Source organism: Pithys albifrons, chromosome 21 (genome assembly GCF_047495875.1).
Source record: "Pithys albifrons albifrons isolate INPA30051 chromosome 21, PitAlb_v1, whole genome shotgun sequence".
Classification (NCBI taxonomy): Eukaryota; Metazoa; Chordata; class Aves; order Passeriformes; family Thamnophilidae; genus Pithys; species Pithys albifrons.
The window spans coordinates 2144052-2169201 of NC_092478.1; the positions used below are offsets into that span (position 1 = coordinate 2144052).

The 25150-nt window shown below is 56.1% G+C and overlaps 1 protein-coding gene across 2 annotated transcripts in view; it reads left to right on the plus strand.

The window, feature by feature from the left end:
• HIP1 (huntingtin interacting protein 1) overlaps nt 1–25150 on the plus strand; it is a 37712-nt gene continuing 12562 nt past the window's right edge. The window contains exon 1 of one of the 2 annotated variants that reach the window (XM_071575271.1): nt 1–176. In XM_071575271.1, coding sequence (XP_071431372.1) covers nt 57–176 — 120 coding nt within the window. In that variant the 5' untranslated portion in view covers nt 1–56. Of the gene's footprint in view, nt 177–18582; nt 18697–25150 lie in introns of those variants that run through there. The other variant, XM_071575272.1, reaches the window with a different exon arrangement.

Below are 25150 nucleotides of genomic sequence, written 5' to 3' on the forward strand. Positions count from 1 at the left end.
CGCGCGGCAGCGGCGGCGCCGAGCGGGGCCGGGGCGGCGGCGGGGCCGGCGCGGCCATGGAGCGAGTGAGCAGCACCATGAAGCAGGTGGCCAACCCGCTGCCCAAGGTGCTGAGCCGGCGGGCGGGCGGCGCCGGCGGCCTGGAGGCCGAGCGGGAGAGCTTCGAGCGCGCCCAGGTGCGGGCGGGGCGCGGGATGCGGGTGGGGAGAGCGGGGGGGGAGAAGGTGCTGCGCGTGGGGCGTGGCCTGTGCGGGGGCGTGGCCTGTGCAGGGGGCGTGGCCCGACAGGTACCTGGGGTTGTTAGAATGGGGCGTGGCTTGTGCAGTGGGCGGGGCCAGCACAGGTTTCCCGCCAGGTTGGTGTTGGCACAAGTGGGCGGGGCTTGGCTGGGGTGGGCGGGGCCCTCCCAGGTGAGCTGGGTGGGCTCCGGTGGGCGGGGCCGCTGCAGGTAGGTGGGAGTTGGCTGGGGTGGCCCCGCCCACCCGGGAGGGCAGTGGGGCGCTATGGGGGGACAGGGGTGGGCACCCTCCGGCTGTGGCTGAGCCCTTCCCCAAGGAGCCCCCGGGCAGCCTGGGGACATCGGAGTGTGGTGGCATCTGGGGACATCAAAGTGCAGTGGCACCTGGGGACACTGAAGTGAGGTGGCACCTGAGGACTCTGAAGTGAGGTGGCACCTGGGGACATCGGAGTGTGGTGGCACCTGGGGACATCAGTATGGTGGCACCGGGAGACACTGAAGTGCAGTGGCACCTGGGGAGCCCCAGCCCAGCAGTGGCTGCTCAGCCTGCACCTCCCACCCCCGGGGCAGGGGGACACACCCGCGGGCCTGGGCAGCTGGAGTTGGCACTCCAAGCCCAGCCACAGCTGGGCATTGTGCCCAGGCCGGTGCCACCCTGTCCTTGGAGCCACCCTGGGGACACACAGCCTCTGTCTCCGCTGGCTGAAGGGCACATGGAGTGGCTCTGTGGCCAGCAGGGTTTGCCACATCCCTCTGGGTCCTGCCTCCCGCAGAGCCGCAGTGCCACTCGGGGACAGGGGCAGGGGCTGTCCGTGTGTGTGGCTCCCTGGAAGAGGCACCAACGTGTTGAAAAGCAGATGGAGTTTGTTCCTCAGCAGCATCCAGAGTGTCCGAACGGGGCCTTCCCACCCCTCACCCGGGTTTTAGGTGATAGATTGATGTCCCACAGGGAGGGGAAGGTGGCAGCAGAGCCGGGGGGCAGCAGTGGTGGTTTGGGGGGGAAAAGTGGTGATTTGGGGAAAGGATGTGCTTGGAAGCAGCTGGGGAGATGCCTGGACAAGGCATGGGGAGAGTGAAGAGGGAGTGGTGGCAGCAGGAGCTGGGAGTGGCTCAGCCTGCTCCGTGTCAGGGATGGAAAGTCCTGACAAGGAGAGGAAGGGAAACTGAGGCAGGAGCAGTGGGATCAGACCTGGATGAGCCCAGAGTGGGAACAGCATGGGAGGCATGAAAATAGAGATGAAAGATCAGCTCTGAGGGGGCTTTGCAGGAAGAAAAACCACCAGGGAGGGAGGTTGGATGTGGGATCTGCTCAGGTAACCTCAACCATCAATTATTTAGTCCTGGTGCTCAAGTGGGACTGGGACTGGTTTGCACATGGAGCCTTCCTGCTCCTCGGATCAGCAACAGCCCCATGGCGTGCCTGGAGCTTCCATGGGCTCCCTGAGAGCTGCTGCTCCCCAGGAAGGGCTGAGCCAAGAGGACGGTGGGCTTGGCTTCCCTCCACTTCTCCCACATCCCTACGAGCTGGATTTCAACTTCTCCATCTGACTCCCAGACTGATCAACCTGTCTCTGCCTGGATTTTCCTTCTTCTGTGCTTCCACCTCATACAATTCCTTTCTCACTCCTTTCTTTGATTCACCCCTCCTTTTTTGGGGGTAATTCTCTCTTTCTCTCCAGTTTAGGGAACTTGCCAGGCACCCCTTAGGTCTTTGGTCATCCAGTTTTTGTCCAACTTCTTCTTTCTGACGTTTATTTCAGAGAAACTTTGTGGGCTTGGGTTTTTTCGTTTCGAAAGTGACTTTTCTTTAGAAAAGTTTCAGCTGTTAAGTGGCTTTACAATTAATTTTACTCATGTTTCTGTGTGTACAGACTCCTCCCCTCCAAACCACAAAGCCTGTTTTGGGCTAAAAGAGCCCAAACAGGATGAAACTGTCCAAGTTTGGGTAGGCTGAGGAACAACTGCTTGGGTTGGCAGCATCTGATTGATGTGGTCTGAGCACCCTACACAGCTCTCATGGTGGTGGGACTTTCATATTTTATTTCACAGACTATTCTGAGTTGGAAGGGACCCACAAGGATCATCAAGTCCAACTCTTAAGTCAATGGCCCATACAGGGGATTGAACCCCTGACCTTGGCATTATTACAACCAAGTTTTAACCAACTGAGCTGATCTCAGTGGTGGTTGGATGCTCTTGTGGTGGTGGGATGTTCTGATAGTGGGACACTTGTGTGGTGGTGGGAACCTCTCGTGGTGTTGGGACATTTGGGTGGTGAAATGATTCCATGGTGGTGGGAAGCTCTGGTGGTGGGATGCTCTTATGATGGTGAGACGTTGTGGTGGGAATTTTCCAAGATGATGGGATACTTCCAAGTTGATGGGATGCTTCCAAGGTGGTGGGATGCTTCCAAGGTGGTGAGATGCTTCCAGGGTGGTGGAATGCTTCTAAGGTGATGGGATGCTTCCAAGGTGATGGGATGCTTCCAATGTGATGGAATACTTCCAAGGTGGTGGGATGCTTCCAATGTGATGGAATACTTCCAAGGTGGTGGGATGCTTCCAATGTGATGGGATGCTTCCAAGGTGGTGAGATGCTTCCAGTGTGATGGAATACTTCCAGGGTGGTGAGATGCTTCCAAGGTGGTGGGATGCTTCTAAGGTGATGGGATGCATCCAAGATGTTGGGGTCCTCTGCTGGTGAGATGCTGTGCTGGGGAGAGATGTTTCCATGATGGTGGGAAGTTGTGGTAGTGAGATGCTCTTATGAAGGTGGGACATTGTGGTGGGAAGCTTCCATGGTGGTTGGAAGCTCTGGTTTTGGAATGCTTCCATGATGGTGGAATGCTCTTCTGGTGGTGGGATGCTTCTGTGGTGCTGGGCTGTTTCTGTGGTGCTGGGAAGCTCTGGCTGTGGGACACTTCCATAGTGGTAGGATGCTCTTATGATGGTGGGAAGCTTCCATGGTGGCCTTCACATTTCACAACAGCTCTGCCCTGACATCTTCCATCTGTTGGTTTGGGGGAATAAATTTCCTGGTGGCCTCTTTTCTTCTCCCAGGGTTGGTCAAGTGTCTCAGTTTTCCTGGGAATGCAGATGTGAGAAACCTGAGAACATGCCCCACCATGGTGTCCCTGTCATGCTGTCCTTGCTGTCTCCTGGGTGGGAGCAGCACATGCTGGTGCTGTGTTGTCATCTGGGCTGCAGCATCATCAACACAACTCTCCCTGTCCCAAGCTGTGCTCCATCCTGATCCATCCTGTCCCACACTAGCACAGGCTGCCCTGTCCAGAGTCAGCACTGAGTGACCACAGGATGAGGACATGAAGTGGAGACAGTGCCTGGGGTTGTGGAGGGGGACAGAAATTCCATGCCTGTCCCCCAGAGCTCGTGGCTGCTGGGGCTTTGTGCCAGCAGATGTGGCTGCGTGCCCAGCAGGGTCCCTGTGCCACGGGGATGATCCCAAGGATGATCCATCCTGATAGTGTGAGTGTTGGAACAAGGCACTTCTCTAAAATTCCTACAGAAAATCTAAAAAAAAACCTTTTACAATCTAAAAAAGCATTTTAGCTTCTTTGGCTGCTCCTGGGAAAGTCATGGAGTAGCACAGGGAAACAGGGACCACTTGGGCTGCCACAGCCACCACCAGCTCTGGCACATTTCCACGCTGGATCCTCAGCACTGTGTGCAGCACTGAAAGGGATTTATGACTCAGAAATGTCCCTGGAAAGGCCTGTTTGCAGCAGAAGGTGATTGTTGATCTGGCTGCATCCCCACTGCTGCCATCAGAGTCCCCAGGGTGGTGCTGGAGGTGTCAGATCCTCCAGCTCGGGGCTTCCTGGTGGGAAGGTGTGACACGTTCCTGGCAGGGCACAGCGGGTGCCAATCTCCTCCTGAAGGGTTTTCAAGTCCTGGGTATCCATGAGCAATCCCTCAGGGGTGGCAAAGCTGTTTGCCATCCTTCCTTCCTTGCTGCTGGAGCAGCCCTCTCAAAAACCAGGCACAGAGAGGAGAAAAAAAGGAGAAAAAACAGCAGGTACAAATGAAATGGATTTTTCTTTCCACCCCTGGTATTGGTTAATAAATCCTTTTGATGTGGGAACCAAACTTACAGCAGGTTGAAAGCAGCTTTGTGCCCATCCTGTCCCTGCCATGGGCTGTGCCATTTCCAGGCACCATTAGAGCCTGGAAATTAATGCAATTAATCTCTTTCTCCTGTAATTTATATCATGGGGAATATGGCCTTGTATGTCCCATCCACAGCAGCCCCGTTGGTCTCAGACCTGACCCAGCCCAGTCCAACTCTCAGTTGTGGAGGAAATACCATTTTCCTCCTGAAAAAGCCCAATTTTTGTGGCTCGGATGCTGCAACCGACGGCAGCTTTGCCAAGAACTTCAGTTCTTACACAGGAAATGAGGCTCCTTTCAAAGCACCAGAGTGGGGCTATATATATACAGCCTCTCCAAAAAGATATTTAAAGAAACATATTGACACTAGCTAGAACAGGAAAAAATAGCTGCTGGCTGTGGGGAGCGAGGGCTGAAGGCAGCTGAGCCCATCCTGGGGGAGTAGGTGATACAGGGGGTTGATTCCTGGCTCTTTCATCTCCAGGAAAGGGAACTCCTGGGCTTTGTGCTGTGTGAACTCCTTCCCTGTGCTTTGGGTCTCCTGGTTTTTCATGGGAATTCGAGGTGCTGGGGATTGATCACAGCCTCAGCAGTGAAGAAATGAGTCATCTCCTCTCTCTTCAGCAAGTCCCTCTTAGGAATTTATTTTCGTCCCCAGGGAAAGAAAATAGTTTGTCTTGTACCAGATTAGGGGCTGCTTTTCTCGTTAGTGCAAGCTGGGATGGAGGGGTTGGGGTTTTTTTAGATCTCTGCAGAAATAACTGGGATTTTTAATGTGGGGATGGTCTCCAGAAGCAGCTGAGCCTCAGGAGGATGAATAGATTTGGGGCTGAAAGTGCTGCCACCAAGTCCAGGGGCTGGTGGTAATTCTGGACCACCAAGTGACAAGGGGGGTCCTTGCCCTGAATCACACCAGAGGCTGAGTGGGAAGACAGGGATGATGGGGATGCTGCTGCCCCAAACCCCCTTTGCCCCACGTGCCCACCCAGGGTGTGCTGTGCTGAGGGGGCAGAGGGGGCCCTTGCCCCCTGAAATTCATTCTGTTTAACTCCATCCTCCTGCAGAGCTGGGGAGAAACAGCCAGGAAGGCAGGGGAGTTGCCAAATTCCCCAGCAGAGGACTCTGGACTGAGTGAGATGCCCTCCACCAGCACTGGAATCCAGGGAAAACAGTGAGGAAGGGACAGTAGGATGTGGGCACCTGGCACAAGAAGGGGGTGGCACATCCCAGCTTTGCTCTCCCAGGGGAAAAAACCTCTGGACAGGGGCTGGAGCTGCAGGAGGGACAATTTTGGCTGAAGACTGAGAAACCAAGGATGGGGAGAAGGTGCCCATTGCAGCTTTTGGTGTATCATCCCATGGGTGTGACACAGGCCAGGCTGAGCATCGGCCACTCCACCACCATCCAGCCCATGGCACCCAAATTCTGTGCCCACTCTCATCCCACCACCTGTTGTGGCACCATCTGGCACGTGGCACTGCAGCATAAGCCCCAGCACCCAAATCTGTGCCCATCCTCATGCCACCACCCTCTGTTCCTGAGTGCCAGAGCAGCCCCAGGGCTGGAGGAAGGGCTGGATCCCAACCCTGATCCCTGCACAGCTTGGCTGGTCCCCTTTGCACAGTCCCCACATGAGGACATTCCTGGGGACAGGCTGTTCCCTGGGTGGCAGCAGGAGCAGGGGCACAGCCGGGGTTGTAGCCCGGATGTGCCAGTCCCAGCCCACGGCCAGACTAATTATACTCTGTGTGCAGTTCCGGGCTAATTGCAGGGCGGGGATAACGATCCTGGCTCTGCAGGCAGGAGGGGAATTATTCCTCAGTTGTTTTCTCAAAGGCATTTCATACTTTATTATGGACTCACAGAGTGGGGTCAGTTGGAAGGGACTTTTAAAGGTCGTCTCATTCCACCCCTTGCCATGGGCAGGGTCACCTTCCACTATTCCAAGTTGCTCCAAGTTCCATCCAACCTGGCCTTGGACACTTCCAGGGATGGAAGACCACAAAGGTACTCCAGGATTGCAGCCCCTCTGCTCTGGAGCCAGCTGGGAGAGCTGGGGGGGGGGGGTCACCTGGAGAAGAGGAGGCTCCAGGGACACCCGAGAGCCCCTTCCAGTGCCTAAAGGGGCTCCAGGAGAGCTGGAGAGGGACTGGGGACAAGGGACGAAGAGACAGGACAGAGGGCAGGGCTAGCTGGGATACTGGGAAAAATCCTTCCCTGTGAGGGTGGGCAGGCCCTGGCACAGTTTACCCAGAGAAGCTGTGGCTGCCCCATCCCTGGAAGTGCCCAATGCCAGGTTGGAAGGGGCTTGGAGCAACCTGGGATAGTGGAAGGTGTCCCTGCCCAGGGCAGGGTGGTTGGAACTGGCTGAGCTTTAAGATCCCTTCTAACCCAAACCACTCTATGATTTCTAGGATTCTGTGATCTTTTCTGGGATTCTGTGCTGTGTGAGTTCAAACTTTCCTTGTGCTCTTTTAAGAGTCCCAGCAGGCCACAATTGCTGAGGTCTCCACACTCATGACATCCCATTTTCCGGGCTCTCAGGAGGAGGAGGGACAATTCCTGGGTGTCTCTGCTGTTCTGGCACAAGCACCTTGCAACACTGTTATAAAACCCTGTTTCCTGTTCACTTCCATGGGAACACAATGACTGGAAAACACAATTTTCCAGCCAGCATCTGCTAGTTAAAATAAAACACAATGCCATGTGCTGTCTGGAGAGCATTGATCTGCTCTCATCTGTCTTTTATTCCAATAAAAGAGACAAATGGTAACAATAAGCTGCAAGTCTCCAGCCTGGCCCTGCCAAGAGAAGCTGTTTCTCCCAAAGTGTCCCTTTCTCTGGTGGAATTTCCCTCCTTCCTGCACAGAGAGCATTTGTTGTGTCCTCCCCTGGCACAGCAGTGATGGCTGAGGAGCTGCAGTGCCCCAGCAGGACTCAGGTCACTTGGCAAAGAGGTGAAGGTTGTAGAAATCCAGGCAGGGAATGCTGAACCACTGGAAGCCCTCTGGGAACAGAAACCCAGCTGCCACCAGCCTTTGGGGCAGCCTTTGGGGCAGCAGGACCAAACAACCACCTGGGAAGGGCACAGGATGATGGTGTTAAATTGGGTTTTATTGTCATCACATCAAGCTGGCCACCAGTCAGACTAGGGAAAAATAACATCTAAATTATGGGAGTCCTGGAGTAAAATATCCACAGCTCAGCAGGGTTTGTTACTTTGCTCTTTGGCCAAGTACGAAGGGTCTTCTCTACCCCAAGACTCAACTGTGGCATATCTGATCAACCTCAGTCCCCCTCACAATCTGAGTTTCATGACCAAGTCATCAAACCAGCCTAGAAACCTCCCTAGGAGATGAATAAAGCTGGAGAATCTCTGGAGTTGCAGGATTTCTCAGTCCACAACCTTTGCAGGCACCAGACTGATGTGTTGGTGGGAATAGAGAATACAAAGGCACCTGCTGGTGGGAGCACCAAACCAGCACAGCCAAGGGGCAAGGAGGGGTCAGTGAGTGAGTGCTGAGCCCCTTGGAGGGCACAGGCTCCAGAACACAGCTGAGGGACAGACTCAGAGCAGCCCATGGTGGGGACTGGGATCCTGCAGGAGCATCCTCTGTGCTGGCCTGAAGATGTTGTTGGAAGCCATGGCCAGTCCCAGACCCTGCAGCAGCCACAAAGCTGAGTCCATCCTCATGGCACAACACCAACCATGACCACAACCAACCCTCAGGACATGCTCTCCATCAGTGTGAGGCTTGGCAAGCTGGAGAAATGTCTCACCATTGTTACAAAAGGCATCTCCACGTGCTGAGAGACTGTGGGTTTAGCCTGAAGGACCTTCAAAGATCCCACAGTTCCTGGTGTGTGGAGATTTGCCAAGGTTTTAAGGTCTTGCTGAAGTGGAGGCAGAGGAAGACTTTGATTTCTTGGGTGTTGAAGAAGTCAGTATAGGCTGGGAATGGCTCCACCAGGAGAGATGCTTCCTCTGCACTAAGTCAATGAAACCATTGAATAACTCATCTCTCCTGGTGGAGCCATTCCCAGTCTGGGACCTGGTGGTGTTTTTCCAGCCAGGAATGTTTTGTGCACTTCACAAATGGGAACAAAATGTTCTGACAGTCAGCAAGGTTTGGCTGCTTCCCCCGAGGTAAATACTTGCCTGGAGAGGGCAAAGGTGGGTATTCCTGAGCTTGCTGGACATTTTGGTCCCCTGGAACTCACCCAGTCCATCCTGTCCTGCTGGGATGTGTGGAGAAGGTGTTGGGTGAGGCTGTTAACTCTTTCCCTAGCCTGGGAATGGGGAGCTGCATTTTGGTGAGGCTCCTCCTCCCCCTGATCCCAGGGGACCCCCCATGCCCTGTCCTTGCTCACCGTGGTAGCTGTGACCCCCCCCCAAGCACAGGGAGCCCAGCTTTGTGTCGGGGTGATGGGTGGGGTGGATGCTGGCCCTTCTCCTCACACAGGAGGGGTGGGAGGTGACAGGATGACTTGGGACACGGCACAGCCAACCTTTCAGTGGGTGGGATCCAGCCTGGAATTCCTGCCGTGCCGGGAGCACCTCCAGAGGTGGGTTGAGCAAGGCCCTCTCCTGGTTTCCCCCATCTCCTGCCCTCAGCAGGAGGACACGCTACTCCCTTGTTTGTCTTCCCAGCTCTTGCAGTCCCACTCCAGCTTTTTATAGCTCAGGAAGAAGTGCCTTGAGTTTCGGAGCCGTCTGGGAGGCCAAGCACACAGGGAGGAGCTGCAGCCAGAAATAGGGCTGCTCTCCCCCCCTGCATTCCACAGGGATTGTTTTTTTAGCTGAGATGTCCAAATCTGAAGAGTCCCATTGCCACAGGCACTGAGCTGGAAACCGGCTCCTGCATTTTTTCCACCCGGATTGGGTCTTCTTCCTCCTTTGCCTTGTTCCCAGTGCCCTCACACCAACTGCTGAGCCTCCTTGGGATGGTTTTCCCAGGGAATGGGGTCTGTCAGCCCTGCCTGTGTTTTGTGCAGCCCTTGGATTTCTCCCCTTGGTTTGGCAGGAGAGCTCCCTGAGTGCTGGCAGCATTGGCTAAAGGGGCAGGAATTATTAATGTCTGAGGGGTGGAGGAGCAACCAGGTACCTGCCAAAGCTTCTGAGTGGTGGGCAAAGAGCTCAGACTAAACAGTCATTACATTCTGCCTCTGGGGAGGGAAGAGAAGCCTTGGTGGCCACATGGACATGAGTAAACCAGAGCAAAGAGAAGGGGAGAAGTTGTTGGACAAAATCTGTGGTTTCCAGCTCCTTAAAATTATCTGGGATTTTGGCTGCAGTGCCAAGCCAGGCCAGGGGCGTGTGGGCAGAGCTGCCCTGCACAGCCCAGAGGGTGGCACAGCATCCACAGCATCCTGGGGTCAGCTCCCTTGGGATCAGGGTATAATTAACTGTGTCACCTCAAGACTTTTCCATTTATCCCTTAATACTTGGATACCATTTTGGGACATGCTCTGGCTGGAGTCTCCCCCTCTGAGAGTTTTTATAGTTTTTGGGTCCCAGCTGCCACTTGTCTGTTGGCCTTTCATGGTTCCATGTGAGCACCAGCATCCTGTGCCTGTGTGAGCTGGGAGTGGGACATACCTGGGAAAAATTAATCTGGGATCAAACCTGAACTAATTCATTCTTCTAATCAGTCATCACAAGGAAATAACAATTACCCAGAGTGTCCCTGTTATATCTTTTATGTGTTTAACCCTTTTTTCTCCCTTTCTGCTGTATTCACTAAGTCTGGGAGCAGCTGCAATCCAGCTTATTTTTCCATCAGCAGGAGAGAGAGATTTTTCACATTGTGGGAATTCTAAGTATAATTCCTGTGGGGTGGAGTGGACTCTGTCAGCTCCTTTCTTCTGACAACAAGCAAATTTTGGGTACCCAATCCCAGCACCCCCAAGGGATTGTTTCTTTCCTTCTGCCTGGGGAAATAACCAGCATCCCATGAGGAATGTGTGTAGCCATGGTGAGAGCTGCTGCTGCTTCTTCCCCTGGGTATTCCCATCTTTCCCAGCCCTGGAGGGTAAGGAGATGCTCAGCTCCTTCTGCAGCACCACCCAGCAATCCCCAGGTGCTCCTGAACCTGGATGTTTGCTTCTCCTCTGCCTTTATTCCTGGTCCTGCAAATTCCCAGGGATTCTCCCCACGTGGATTTGTTTCTCTGTGCCTCACCAGTGAGCCCTGGGGTTTGGTACAGGGACTGTGCTCAGGGCTCTCTTGATTTGTTTGTGATAATACCAAACAGCAGATTTCTAGCCCAGTTTTTGCTTTTTATCCAAAAATTATTAAAACAAATAGTCCTGATTCCCTGAATGCCGTTGGAACGTGGAGATTTTCCTCAACAGAAGCACTGGGTGCAGCTCCCACAGTCCTTGGGTTGGTGCCTGGCTCTGCCAGCCATCACCTTCACCCAGGACACTGATTGCCATGGGGTTTGTGTCCCAGAGACTGGTGCTCACCCTCCAGCTCTCTCAGGAGCCTTGTCCCTGTGTCACTGCAGCCAGCCCTGTCCCCTCCCAGCACAGGGCAGGAGGATGTCCTGGGGACAGTGAGGACCAGGAGGACCTGGGTCCCCTGTGCTGGGCTGGCCTGGCAGTGTCTGACAGCGGCTGAATTGCTGGAGGAGAAAGAAATTGGGTGTGTTTAGTGTCTCTTGGAGCTGATTCTTCATCTTTTGGTGTCCCAAGTGCCCCTCTGACAGCGACACACCCCCCACATTGGGTGGTGCTCCACAGGCTGTGATTTGTTATGGAGGGCAGAGATTTCCCTCTTGCACTAAACCCCCTGATTTCCTCAAAAAAACATGGAAATCCCGGGGCTGCCCTTCCCTCTCCTCTGGGCCATGCCCGGGGTGTGGAGCTGCCCTGCCTCCCACCTCCATCCCGCTGGGGAGGATTCCTCATCCTGCTCTCAGGGCTGGAGGAGGCAGAGAAGAGGGTGGCACATGCAGCCCCCTGAGTGCCCATGCCCACCTGTAATCCCTGTGGAATCACAGGCGGGGGATGCCCCCCATTCCATGGGCAACCAGTGGCTCCCAGTGCTTGGGCATCTCCTGCCCCAGACAGGCTCCTGATGGAGCTGCCTCTTGTGCCTGCTCCAAGTGCTCCTCATCCACTTTCCCCATCCTTCCAGGAGGCACAGGAATGTTTTCCACAGGGTTTTTAGGAGCAGGAGCAGGACAGGGCAGCCCTTCTCCGTGGGCTGGCTGAGCCTGAGGACGTGCTGGCAACGCTCCAACCAGTGGCGTTTATTTCCACACAAGGAAAAAGGAGGAAAAAACAAATATTTAGATCTTGGGAAGGGATTTCGCAGCTGCTTACACGGAATCGTGCCTGCGATTCGTTCCCTCCCTGCTCCGCTCAGACAGGCAGAAAACAACACACGAAACACAGTTTCCTTTGTGTGCCCGGGTTTTTTCCACCTCGGGCTCCACCCTGCTCCCGGTGGAGATCCCTCCTCCATCCCTGCTCCTTCCCTGCTCCATTCCTCCTCCATCCCTGCTCCATCCCTCCTCCATCCCTCCTCCATCCGTGCTCCATCCCTGCTCCATCCCTCCTCCATTCCTGCTCCATCCCTCCTCCATCCCTGCTCCATCCCTGCTCCATCCCTGCTCCATCCCTCCTCCATCCCTGCTCCATCCCTCCTCCATCCCTGCTCCTTCCCTGCTCCATTCCTCCTCCATCCTTGCTCCATCCCTCCTCCATCCCTGCTCCATCCCTCCTCCATCCCTGCTCCATCCCCACCATCTCCCTGGGTGCCTCCCACACCCTGCGGGCAGGCGGAGTGCCGCGGGCAGGCGGAGTGCCCCAGGCGGGCGGAGTGCCCCAGGCGGGCGGAGTGCCCCGGGCTCTGGTCCCGGGAAAGGCAGGGAGTGTTTCCAGCAGCATCACCTGGAGCAGGATCAGCCACAGGCGCTGGAGAGGTGTTGGACATGGGAATGTGGCACACTGGGACTCTTAAAAGAGCACAAGGAAAGCTTGAACTCACATATCGTGGAATGGTTTGGGTCAGAAGGAACCTCAGAGATCACGAAGTTCAACCCTGCCATGGGCAGGGACACCTTTTGCTATTCCAGGTTGCTCCAAGCCCCATCCAAGCTGGCCTTGGACACTTCCAGGGATGAGGCAGCCTCAGCTTCTCTGCCCAACCTGTGCCAGGGCCTCCCTACTGTCACAGCCAAGAATTCCTTCCCAATATCCCATCTAACCCTGACCTCTGTCAATGGGAAACCATTTCCACTTGTCCCTCCAGGCCCTTGTCCAAAGTCCCTCCATACAGACAAGCAAAGGCCGGTCCATGGTGCCGTTGTCCTTCCTCTCTCTTTCCCTCTTGCATTTTTAATCCCATTGGCATTGCATTGCTGCTCCCTGAGCTCACCTTGGAGCAGCCCCACTGAGCCCCAGTCCATGTGGTTGCTGTGACACCAGCAGGGATGGATTGGACCAAGAGCTAAAAATACCAAACAATCAATAACAGCACCATGGACCCAGCCTTTGCTTTTCTATTTTTTTAAAGGAAAATCTCTATATTGACAACACAACCAAAATGCTTCCTGTAAAGGCAGGAGGGATAATGGAGCTGGGCTCCCTGCCCACACCCCAGGCTGGCAGCAGTGCCAGTTTCACCCGCACCCTTCTGTGCCACAGGGACCGTGTGGTGCAGCCTGGAAGCCCTTCCTGGAGCCCCTGCTCTGGGCCATGTGGAGGGGCTGCCCCTCTCCAGCTCCCTGTGCTGGTCCAGATGTGATGAGGAGCTGGGGGAGCTCAGCACTAAAATAACCCCTTAGGCTGCTTATTCCTGCCTGCTCCTGCCTTCTCCTGCCAGTCCTGCCTCCTCCTGCCTCTTCCTGCCTTCTCTTGCCTCTTCCTGCCAATCCTGCCTCCTCCTGCCTCTTCCTGTTCCTCTTGCCCACTTCTGCCTGCTCTTGCCTGTTCCTGCCTGTTCCTGCTTCCTTATGCCCACTCCTTCCTCCTCCTACCTGATCCTGCCTCCTCCTACCCACTCCTGCCTCCTCCTGCCTGCTCCTGCCTGTTCCTGCCTGCTCTTGCCCACTCCTCCTGCTCCTGCTTCCTCCTGCCTGCTCGTGCCCTCTCCGTGCCAGCCCAGCCCTCGGCAGTGCCGCCAGCCCTGGCCCCGTGCCCGCTTCAGCCTGATCTGCTTTTTCCTCTCACTTTCACATGCCCAGGAAACTGCAGCATTACAAGGATTTGAAAGTGGCCTTGAGCTTTTTAAGCACTGCTCCCGAGCGGATATTTTTCCTAAATCAAGATTTGCAAAGGTATTTGGGCATTAGCTGGGCAGGAGCATTGCCAGAAGTGTCAGAGCACCCAAACGCCCTTTAAATCTGCCTCTGTGCAGAGCAGGGTTGGGGCTGAAAGCAGCTGGTTTGCAGGACTTTTTTTACCTCCCCAGGGTTAGTGTGAGGGATTTCCAAAGGTTGGTTGTTGCTGGATCCCTTTGGAAAATTGCAGTGGGGTGGGATCAGCCCTGAGGGGTTTGGCTGTACTGCAGTGTCTGAGTCCCGGGAAACTCATCACACCTCCAGCTTGTGCCAGTGCTGCTCCATCCCTGGATCCTGACTAATCCATGGTGTGGTGCTGCCAGTGGGGAGGGTGCCTGGCACAGATCTTGGCTCTGTTTGGGAAAGACTTGGAGCAGTGAAGGGAATCAGTCAGAAAAGCTGATCCCTATTACAGTACTCCATCACCCCAGTTCAGTGGGGAAAACAAAACATTGCCCCCAACAGTGAGAGCAAGGTGGGGTTTTCCTCCAAATTCCACTATCCCAAACACCCCCAGTTTATCCCAGAATTCATCCCCTTCCCCAAAAATCCCAGCTGCTTTCACAGCCAGTGCTGCTCATCCAACTCCAGGACCAAACATCAAACCCAGGCTAATCCAACCTCCACACACATCCCCCAGGGAGTGCTCCAGGGCTGGAGAGCTGCTGGAAACAGCTGAAACCTGCAAAATAGACCGTAAATAGTTTTCAAAGTGCTTGGTGGTTTTTCCAGTAAACTTGCTATTCTGCTTTATACCCAGAGATCTGAAAATCCTGGGATCCTGGAGCTCCCATATCAGAAAGATGCTCCAGTAGCACCAGGAAAGAATTAGTTTATTGTGAGCTGGGGAGGTGGGTGCAAGCTGCTCCTACACTGGAGAAACTGGGGAAAAAATGCCATTCTGTGAGGAAAACAAATTTAGGAGTCTGTGAATGTGAGGGGTGGGTTGAGAGCACAGCTCCAGTTTGGTTCCCTCCCTTGGGGAAGACTTGGGAAATACAGAGAAATCAGGAGGGAGCAACAGATATTATTAGTCATGCAGGAGGGAGGCGGCTGCAGGGGAAGAGGGTTTTAAAGACTTCAGAGTATTTTTAGACCTGATAAAATGAACAGAAGGAGGGGGAAAATAGGGAAGGAGACCTTTGAGAGGCACATAAATGCTCCCTGGAGCAGCATGGCCTGGGCTTTCCACTCCATCCTGCCCTGAGCTCAGCTCAGGCAGAGATTTGCTCCAAGAGAAGCCAGGGATGTAAAAGCAATAAAAGCCAAAGCCTTGGAGAGCATTTCTGAGGAGCCTCACCGGGCTGTGATGACAAAAGGCCACATTTGCCGAGATGTTTCACCCTAATTCCCGTCATTCTAATGGGAGGCGGTTGCTGAAAGAAGAGTTTAAAAGCTGCTTCGGTGCCTCCGGCAGATTGGGAAGGATGATGAATGTCTCTTCCTTCTCCATCCGTCGTGGTCTGGACCACATGTACCATCCCAGCATCTGGCAGGAGAGTCACGGAGCTGCAGGAGGATGAGGGTGTAGGAAGGGGGCTTGGAGTGAAACTCCAGAGGAGACTGAGGAAAGCCACAGGGAGAGGAGGGAGCTGTCCATCTCTCCACGTCTCCGGGTCAGCCTGGAGCGGGGTGAAGGCACTCGGGGGACAGGGGGAAGGGAGGAGCTGCTTCCCACCTTGATTCTCCAGGGAAGTAGCACTTGCTCTGCCTTCCCTGTTCCCTGTGGGAAAGGTCCTTTCCTACCCCGATGGAGGCAGTGCCTGTGATGCCCTGGGGTTGTTCAGCACATCCTCCCTAATTCCCTCCATCCCACCTGGAGGCTTGCTTGGCTGGGCCTCTTCAAGCTGATCCCAAATCCTGGAATGGGATGCAGCCCTGGAGAGGGTTGCTGGAGCCCAGGATGAAGCGTGTGGGTTTGCACACCTGCCTGGGGTGCTCTGTGTATCCCCACAATTCATGGGAGCCCCTGGGAATAACCCAGGAGCACCATGGGGCCCGGAGCAGCTCTTCACCAGCAAGTCCTCACAGCAATGCAGTGAAGCACAGCAGAGCAAGAAGGAAATTCCTTCCCTAGTGCATCCCTGTTGGGATGGGATTTGTCTTCACAGGCCCCTCCTAAGCCCTGGAGTGGTCAGGTGCTGCTACCCCTGCTTGGTGCTGGCCAGTGTGGAACTGAGTTTTCCCTTTGCTCTGGGGCCTCTCCCAAAATTGCCTTTAAGTTAATTTCCAGTTTTCTCCTAGAGCTGCCTTGGCTCTATTTTTGCCCCCTGGCTGAAGCCCCCAATGCTGTGAAGGCAGGTGGGTTTTGGAGCTCCCTGCCTTTGCCCCAGGTGTGTCCTGGGGCTCTCCAGTCTCTGGGTTTTGCTGAGGAACCACGCAGTGTCCATGGCCTCAGACACTCAGATGTCCCAGCTCTGCAGGGTCTGCAGGAGACCCTCAATGGCAGCAATAACCACCTTCCTCCTGAGCTCGGTGTTCTGTTCAGGGGGGAGCTGCTCTGAAAGGTTGATTTGGAAAAATAAGGTTAATGATGATGAGCTGACTTAATTTGGGGGATTAAGGAGGGATGCTGGGAGCAGAAAGTCTGTGGGTAGGAGGTGGGCAGCCTGGCATGGCTGCACACAGCTCTGCTGGCATTACAGCAACGATGAATAAAGGATGGATCCTGGATATTATTTTACAGGCTATTTTCCATGCAGGTGGCATCATAGGGAAAGTCCCATCCTTCCTGTGCGTGTGGGAGGGATGGGGTTTGATCCAGAGAATGCTTTTTGGTTTTGTCTGTGCTATCTGCATACCTACCCGAAGGTCTCTTCATGCAAATGAGCCATTAATACCTTATGGGCAAGTGCTGATTGCAGGGCTGTGGCCTCTGGAAGCTGTGGCTTGGCTTCTTGGAGCCTCTGGAGATGGGAATCTTGGGCTGCACCTGCAGGACACCCCGAGGCAGCAGCAGCTGCAGCAGTCACAGCATTGGGTTCAGAGTTATGCTAAACCCAGCTAAGGGGGAATTAATTAATTCCAGGATCTCTTTAAGCCAGGGGGAACACTAGGCTGGGGGTTGGGCTGAACAGGGAGGATCCAAGCTCTCCCTTTCCATGTCGAAAATACAGCTGGGAATCGCTCACCAAGGGGCTTCAGTGGAGGGAGGGCATAAACCCCTCCCTTGATGGGGCAGGTCCCTGTGACAGAGGCAGGTCCCTCCAACAGGGGCAGGTCAGGTACCCCCAATAGGGGCAGGTCCCCCCAGCAGGGGCAGGTCCCCCCAATAGGGACAGGACAGGTCCCCCCTATAAGGGCAGGTACCCCCAATAGGGGCAGGTACCCCCAACAGGGGCAGGGCAGGTCCCCCCAACAGGGACAGGGCAGGTCCCCCCAACAGGGGCAGGGCAGGTACCCCCAGCAGGGGCAAGCGCCTGCCAGTGCAGAATGCACCTTTGCTCAGAGCACTGCCCTGTGCTCGTTCCCAGACTCCAGAGCAGCATCCAGACTCTGCTCCCACAGGAATTTGGCTGCTTCTTGAAACCATCTGGTCCAGCAAAAAGCCCAGGAGCTCTGAAACAAGCAGTGCTCTGCTCTGTCCATCCCTCCATCCCAGGAACCTCAGCAGGGACTTTACCAGCCACCTGAGGAAAACATGACCTGGCCTTGGCCCTAAAAGCTGCCCCAAGGCTGGGATGAACTGGGTGGGTGTGGAGCTGGGTGCTGGCAGAGCGCAGGGGTGGCAGCTCTTTGTCCCCTCGGGGATGTGGGATCCTGTTATCTCATTAAGAGAGGCCAAGTCACCATCCCGGAGTAAGTGGCTGAGCCGTGACTAGACTGCAGTAATCCCGAGGGATTAACGTGTTGGCCGCACTTTGTTCTCCGGGCTCTGAGGCGTCTCCTCCCCTGGCAGCCGAGGGGCCGGGGGGTGCTTTGGGCTTGCTTTTAGGGGATTCACTGAGTGATGGAAGAATTGTTTGGGTTTCTTTTGTGCCTCCCGGTGGAAAATGTTCCTTGAGCACACGGAGGAGCTGGGAAAAACCAAAATCCCCCTGACTGGGTGCTTGCCTGTCCCATGGTGGGGTGGCTGTGGTGGTCAGCAAGCCATGCCCGTTAGTGGTGGGCTCATTAACATGCTGATTTAATTGCCTTTGTTGTTGGAACTCTAGATTCCAGCAGCCAAGTAGGCTCCAGGACAAGGGAACCCTGAGCAGGTCCTGGTCAGACCTGCTGGTGTAGCTTCAGCCCAAGGCACAGAGATGGACCAGGAGGTGGGGCAGGGGATGGAGCTGGGGGGGGCAGACACGGGTACAGGGTCAGGCAGGGGCTGGGGAAGAGATCTGGCAGTGGGGCAGGGGATAGGACAGGGGATGGAGCAGGGACAGACAGGGGTAGGGGGCCAGGCGGAGGGGCAGACAGGGTGAAACAGGGGTCTGGCAGTGGGGCAGGAGGTCAGACAGGGGACAAGGTGATGGGGCAGGTGGTGGAGCAGGAGGGTGAAGATGGGACAGGCAGTGGGGCAGGAGATGGAGCACGGGATGAGACAGGATGGAGCAGGACAGCGATGGGGCAGGGGGTGAATCAGGGGTGAGGCAGCGGGGCAGGAGATGCAGCAGGACGGCAGGGCTTGGGCAGGGTCCTCCTGGCTGCCCTGGAGCGATGCGGACCCCCCCCGGCCACCCTCCCCGCAGCTCCGATGCCCGCGCTGGGGCTGGCAGGAGCGCTCGGGGTGGGCGGGCGGTTCTGCGGGACGCCCCCCGCGTGTGCCGCCCCCCCGCGCCCGCCCCCCGAGGGCTCCTTTGTTATTCCGGCCGAGCGCCGCGGCCGCGCCCCCCCCCCTCCCCTTCCCGCACCGGCCGTGCCGCCCCTCCCGCCCCCCTCCCGCATCCCTCCCGCACCCCCTCCCCGCCTCTCCCTCCCTCCCGCCCCGCTCCGCTGCCTCTGCCCGGCAGAACCTTCCAGCGCCGCCGCCCCGCGGGGCCGCCGCCATGGGCGCCGCGCCGCGCTGAGCCCGCACCCCGCGCCCGCAGCCCCCGCCATGGAGCTGGGCAAGGTGGTAAGTGCTCCCCCACGGGAACCCCCGGGATAGCCCACCCCGGGATACCCTGCGGAACATCGCACCCCTCTCGCCCCCCGGACCCGCATCCAGATTCGCGTCCAGGGAAAGCTGCTTCGCAGGGAAGTTCGTGCCCTCCGGGTAGCGGCGGGTCCCGGTGGAGCGGCGCGGGGAGCGGGGGTGGGTTCGCGGGGCGGACGGACCGCACGACCCTCCGGTGGGTACAGGAGGCTCGTTCCCGCCGTGGTGCGGAGCCCCCCGTGCGGCTGCGGTCGGAGGGATTTCGCTCCTTCCCCCGTCCTCGGCTTGGCGGGGTTCAGGCGGTGCCGCGAGCTCCCGGTGTCCCCACGAGCTCCCGGTGTCCCCACGAGCACCCGTGTCCCCGTGCATCCATGTCTCCATGCATCCATGCTTCCACGAGCACCCGTGTCCCCACGCAGCCGTGTCCTCCTGCAGCCGTGTCCCCGCGAGCACCTGTGTCCCCACGCCCGGTGCTGCACCAGCTTCTCACCCAGGGATGGAAACAAGTGCGGGGTGAGAAGTGGGGGTTTAGGGTCCGTTCCTACAGGGAGCGTGGTCACCGCCGTGCTTCTCACCAAGGAAGAGGGTTTTGGCTTTTCCCGGTGCACCATCAGGTCTCTCAGGTGCAGCGTGGAGCCCACACAGCCCTGGCTGTTCTTGGCGCCGTTGCACGATCCAGACATCCATCCCAGAGGAATAGCGGGGGAGGGATGCAGGATCCAAATATCCTGGAGGGGTAACAGGGGAGGGATTCCCCATCCTGCTCCCGGGAGTTGCTGCTCACCCAGAAGCATTGCAAGGAAGGATTTCCACCAGCACTACCTTGGCACCGCCCTGCTCCACATCCCACCTTAATTTGGGAGCATCCCGCTAGGGTGATGGGCACCCCCGTGTTCCTGGAAGGAAGGTGGGTCCTGGGTGGCTGCTGATCATGGAAATGCACATTTGGATACAGGTTCCTTGCATTTGCTCCCCAAATCCTCCATCCCCTGCTGCTTTATTTCCTCCTGTTCCAAAAAATACCCAAATATTTGCATCTGCTGGGAAGCAGAAGACTCTGATCAGAACCACTGGGAATGTTTTGGGAATATCTGAAGGTGTTGGAAGACCTTCCTGGACTGCTGACCTTGGCAGACACAGCCACCCTCCCTCCCCAGACAGAAGTCACTGCTGCTGGAAGAGATTATCCTTGCACAAAATCCCCATTCAAAATTAAAAGCCTGGATATTGGGGCAGCTCACGGGAAAGGCTCTGGCAGTGGCTGAGCTGGCTGTGCACGTGGGGTCAGAGTGGGCAGTAATTAAGTGGGAAGAGTAATGAATGGATGTGCATGTTGTTTGTGGGGGCAGTCATGGAGGGATGGGGATCCTCCTGGAATTCTGTCTCTCCTTGGATCCAGCCCCCCATGATGGGCTCTGGTTGTGGTGTGGGGTTGGGAGCACCTGGCAGCAGGAGCTGGAGATCCCAGTTGTGTGGTATCAGCTTCCCAAAAGGTTATTGTGAGGTGTGGACTCTGTAGCCTCACTTTTTTCTGGCTGTTCTCCCCAAAATCACTTTCCTCACCACCCCTTTTTTCCTCCAAAGTTTATCTGTGTGTTGGAAAAGTCCACATTCCTTAAACTGGATTTAAGAACTGCGTATCCAGGTAACTAATCTGCATAAATTATTCCTGGCACTGAAGAAGTCCAGTGGCCCAGCACTCCAGGTGCCAGTCCCCCATGGTGGGCAGTGATATGCTCACCATGGTGAGCTCCCATCTCCGAGGTCAGTGAAGCCAAACCCTTCTTGGGATCAGCCCAGCTTTCCCTCCTGGCATCAGGTGTCTCATTAGAGCCCTCAGGACCCACCATGGATCAGCTTGGTTGTTGTCTTCCTTATTTCCCTCAAAGGTGGATGAGCAATGGGATCGTGCTCTCATCCTGCCCCAGCTCTCCTGATAGTGTGGAACTCAGGATTTCAGTGGGGGCTCTGGAAGAGCCAACAGTGGGTCAAGTCCTTGCTCACACAGCTCCTGGGCACATCAGCCTGTGGATCCCAACCCCTGCTGCCCTTGGGAGGAGCTGGGAGCTGGTGGGGTGGGTCATGCTGGCACATTCCAAATGAGCATCCTACAACTTACTTCGGTTTTCCTACCGTGATAATGGCATGACAGCTCTCCAGGCAAAGCCATGGTGGGAGACAGACAGCAGCTTCCAGCCTCATGTGTCTTGTGGTTGGAGAACTTGGAACCTCACACCACCCCTCCAATTCCTGGCCCAGGTGTTTTTGCCCCTGGAAGTCCCACCTGTGTTGGATGAGCTCCTCTGTAACACGTCTCTGTTGGCATCGCTGAGCGCTGGAGGGGCCGGCAGTGGGTGCACCAGGAATGACATCAATCTGAAGTCATCATCCTCCCAGCCTTAGGAGAGCAGATCCAAAGGAGGTGATGCCAGGGCAGGTCTCTGCCAAGAGGAGCATCATGGTGATGCCATCGGATTCCAGTGTGGCTCACAGAGCCTGTGGCTGTCAGCCCAGTGCCTCTTGGGTGTTCCATGTGCAGGGTGTGCCCAAACACCCACCCAGTGCCCCCACGCTGGTGACCCTTGGGATTCAGGGCTGTCTCTGGACACCTTGCTCCTCCTGCTGGCACCTGGGGCTGGTGGCATCGGCATCTCCTCCTGGAGAGGGACATCTTGAGCCACCACCACTGGGAGTGACTCTGGTGGGTGCAGTGAGGTTTTGAAGTCTGTGTCCCTGGAATACCTCATTGGTTTGGGGGAAATGGTTATTTTTATGTCCCAAGCAATTGGAAATCTGAGACTTGTGTAATTTAGGGAGTTATTTCTCATTTGGAGGGAGCAGAAAGTGAGAAGAGCAGCAGCACCTTCAGGTGCTCCCAGAGCCTGGACAAGGAGCTTCTTCCCTGGAGCAGCTCTGCCCTGTACCTGGCTGGGAGAGCAGCACTGGATGGGAGAGGAGCACTTGCTTTTCAGACTCCTGGATCCAGCAGCAGGTGCTGGATCCAAATAGCCCAGATTAAGTGGTGGGAAGGTACTTTCCATGTCCCCTCACTCCCTGCTCACAGGAAGCATTCAGGAGTGAGTGGGAAGATTGGGTTGTGCTGAGCATCCTCTTATCTGATATGTAGAAATATATCCCTGGGTTTTACATCCAGCCAGCCCTGCTGGCACTGCTTTCCAGCCTTCCTGCCTCCCCTTCCCTCCAGCTGCTGGTGGGCACAAAGCCAGGCTTGTTCCTGGCTCCTTCCACTGCTGCCAGGCCACGGGCACCCAGCATGGGGGGACCACAGCCAACCATCCCCAGGAGCTCTCACCAGTCCCCAGCATGACACTGAGCACCCCTGGTGTTATGCAGCTTGTTTTACTCCAGGATTTTGCCAGAGAAAACCCTGCCCTGAGCCTCAACAAGGCTGGGATTTGCCACTGAGCTGCTGGTGGTGGGTGATGTTTAAAGAGAGACATGCCCTCGGAAGAGCTCCCTACACTCTGTGTCCTGCACACCTCCAGGGCCGAGCCAAGCTTTGCTCCACTGGGATTTGCATTTTAATTAAGCTCATGGATTTTCCTTCCAGGCTTGTTGTAGTCAGGTCTCCCTGCTCACTCCCTTCCCTGGAGCCCCTGTGTCTGCAGGGCTGGAGAGCCGTTTTCCAGAGGTATGCTGTGTCCCAGCTCTCCATTTATAGAAAGGAATTAAGGAGAAATGAGGGAGCATTGCTAAGAGGATTTGCACTGCGACTTACTCAGTTTCTCCAAATAATTTGCAGTAGCTCTGGATTCTTTAATCAACACTCATTTCCTTTTGGAAATGAAAGAAGTGGGAAGGCCTCGTGCTGCTCCTGAGCCAAGCTTGGCTCTTCGCCTCCGAACGGGAGTTGCTGGAATCAGAGGCTGAGAGCGTAATCTGGGGAGACCTTGTGGGGGGTAAGGGAGTGTGTGACAAAGGGAAGTGAGTCCTGGGGCTCCAAGGCCTCAGTCACCCTGTCCTGGTCCTTCCATGCTGTTTTGGGGTCGTGTATCCCTGTCCAGAGCCTGTGACCACACATTTGGACATGTGATGTGAGCCATGGATGGGGGTCATCCCAGTTATCTCTGCCCTGCTATGGCCTCTCCTTGTGAGAGAGGCTGGGCTGAATCTGGGATAGAGGGTTCCCATGGGATGAGTCCAGATCACCCCAAGGGTTGGCAGTGCTCGTTTCCAGTAGGATTTGGTGCTGAGTTCCCATGGGACAGGGCTGTGGTGGCCTATCAAGCCATGGGTGAGACCTTCTGTGGGTTTCTTGGAACCATCTGACTGTTGCAGAGGGAGGAAAAGGCAGCTGGGCAGGTTCCACTGCTTTGGGTCAGAGTCCCAAACTGCTCCTCTCCATGGCCTTTCTTTCCATGCTCAGGCCAGTGGGATTTCCTTGTCCTGCTCAAGTGGCACTCGGAAAGCTAACAGTGCTTGTAGCATTCCCAGCCCTTGCAGTGTTCCCATCACCTGTAGCATTCCCAGCCCTTGCAGCATTCCCAGCCCTTGCAGTGTTCCCATCACCTGTAGCATTCCCGGTCCTCACAGCTCCCATGGAGCCACTCTGCAGCCTGGCAGAGGCCTGTGCCCAGCCCTGTGCCAGGTGCTGCCCCACTGAGCTGTGCCCCCCATCCCAGCCCTGCTGGGGTGCCTGGATTGCAGAGTCCCCCCTCACCCCTCTCCTTGTGCAATGGGCCCCTCCGGCCTCTCCTCCCACTTCCCTCCTGGCCTGTTGCACAAGAGGAAACCCTGGGGTTTCCTGTCCCTGCAGCGGGGTGGGATGTGGGACCGCCCTGTTCCCAGCAGCTGGAGGGTCACCCTCCCTTTGGGCATCTGTGGGCAACAGGGATGGGGGCTGGCACCCCTCCACTGGCATGAATCCAGAGCTGGAGTGGTGCTGCCCAGGACGTGGTCTGGCAGATCAGAAGCCACACTCTTGGGTTTGAAGTTCATAATTAAATTAAAATTTAAATTCCACCAGCTGCAGAAGTGGGATATGTTGGGAAGCAGTGCCTGGGAGTCAGGGTGAAAGACCTTCCATGGGAAAGGAGTCTGGGCTTGCTGTCCCAATTTTCCCTCCTTCCTGACCCTGTTTTGCAGCCAAATTGGCCTCCATGACCTGGCTGATCCTTTGGAGGTGTCTCTTCCAGCTTTGGTCCCTTGCTGCTGCTCCATGTTCCTCTAGTTTCCTCTAGTGGGCACTGCCAGAGCTGCTGGAGAGGCAGTTTTGGCATCTCCCAAGCAGCTCCCAGGATGGGATCCCAGTTCTGCCCTCCAGAAATGCAGTGGGGACATGAAGTGTCCACAGCACCCCCAAGGACAGGAACAAGGGGTCCGGCTTTACCTCGGAAAATCTTCCTGCCATCCACCCAGGCATCGTGTGTTCTCCAAATGGAGTGGGGGGCGTGGGGATGGAGGACCCTGGAGGACACCACTTGGAGGAAGGACCTGCCAGCCCCATCACCCTCCCAGGCTGAGGGGTCACTGGAGAACAGTGACCTTCCTTTACCAGGAAAAGCCAGCAGGAAGGAGCAGTTAAACTGGGAACTCCATTTCCAGCTTTCCCAGGAATGCAGTGGCCCCTGGCACTGTTTCCCTCCAGATTCCACCCCTGAGCTTCCACTCACCAGCTCTGGCTTTGCACTTGGCTTGTTCCTTGTGATTCAGGAGTCCTGCTCTGAGGTGGAACGTATTTAAATGCCAGTTCTGGGGCTCCTCACTGTTCCAGCTGTCCCTATGGATGAGGTCACTTCTGTTTCAGCCCATCATTGTTCCTGCTCCATTCTTTGGTGGCACAGGGACTTCCTGGGAGGTTTGGGCTTTACTCCACCATATTTGAAGTCCTGAGGGCCCCCCCAGCCCTGCTCAGCACAGAGTCACCAGGGGCTGTAGGGATGAAGCCACGGGGGGCCACCTCAGAGAGGGCCAGGGGGCAGAGTCGTGGGGAGGATTGCAGTGAGAAAGGTGTCGGGATTAATCCCACCGCTTTAATTAGTTTATATCACTAATGAGCTACTTCTGGCAGTGCTGAGCCAGATGGTTCCTTCCCTTGGCAGTGGGATCCTCATGGAGCAGGTGCCAGGAAAGTGCTTGGTGATGCTGGAGCTTGGGAACAGGGTGACCCCAAGCCACCATCACTGTGCCCCCTGGTAGGATCAGAAATGGGGTAGGCTTAAAAGTCCTGCCTGGAAAATGCTTCCACCAGAGGATAAGTGGTGGCTGGCTCTGCCCAGGCTCCTCAGTGTGGGCACCCTGAGGTCCCCAGCACCTGCACAGAAGTCCTGCCTGTGGGTCCAGCTCCTGTCTCTCTAGTCCAGGGAGCAGCTGGGATCTTGCCAGGCAGCCCGGGGGGTGGTCCTGCCATCCTGCTGCCCAATTCTTGGTGCCCTCCAAATTGTCCTTGCTGCTCAGCCCCACTGAAAGCTGG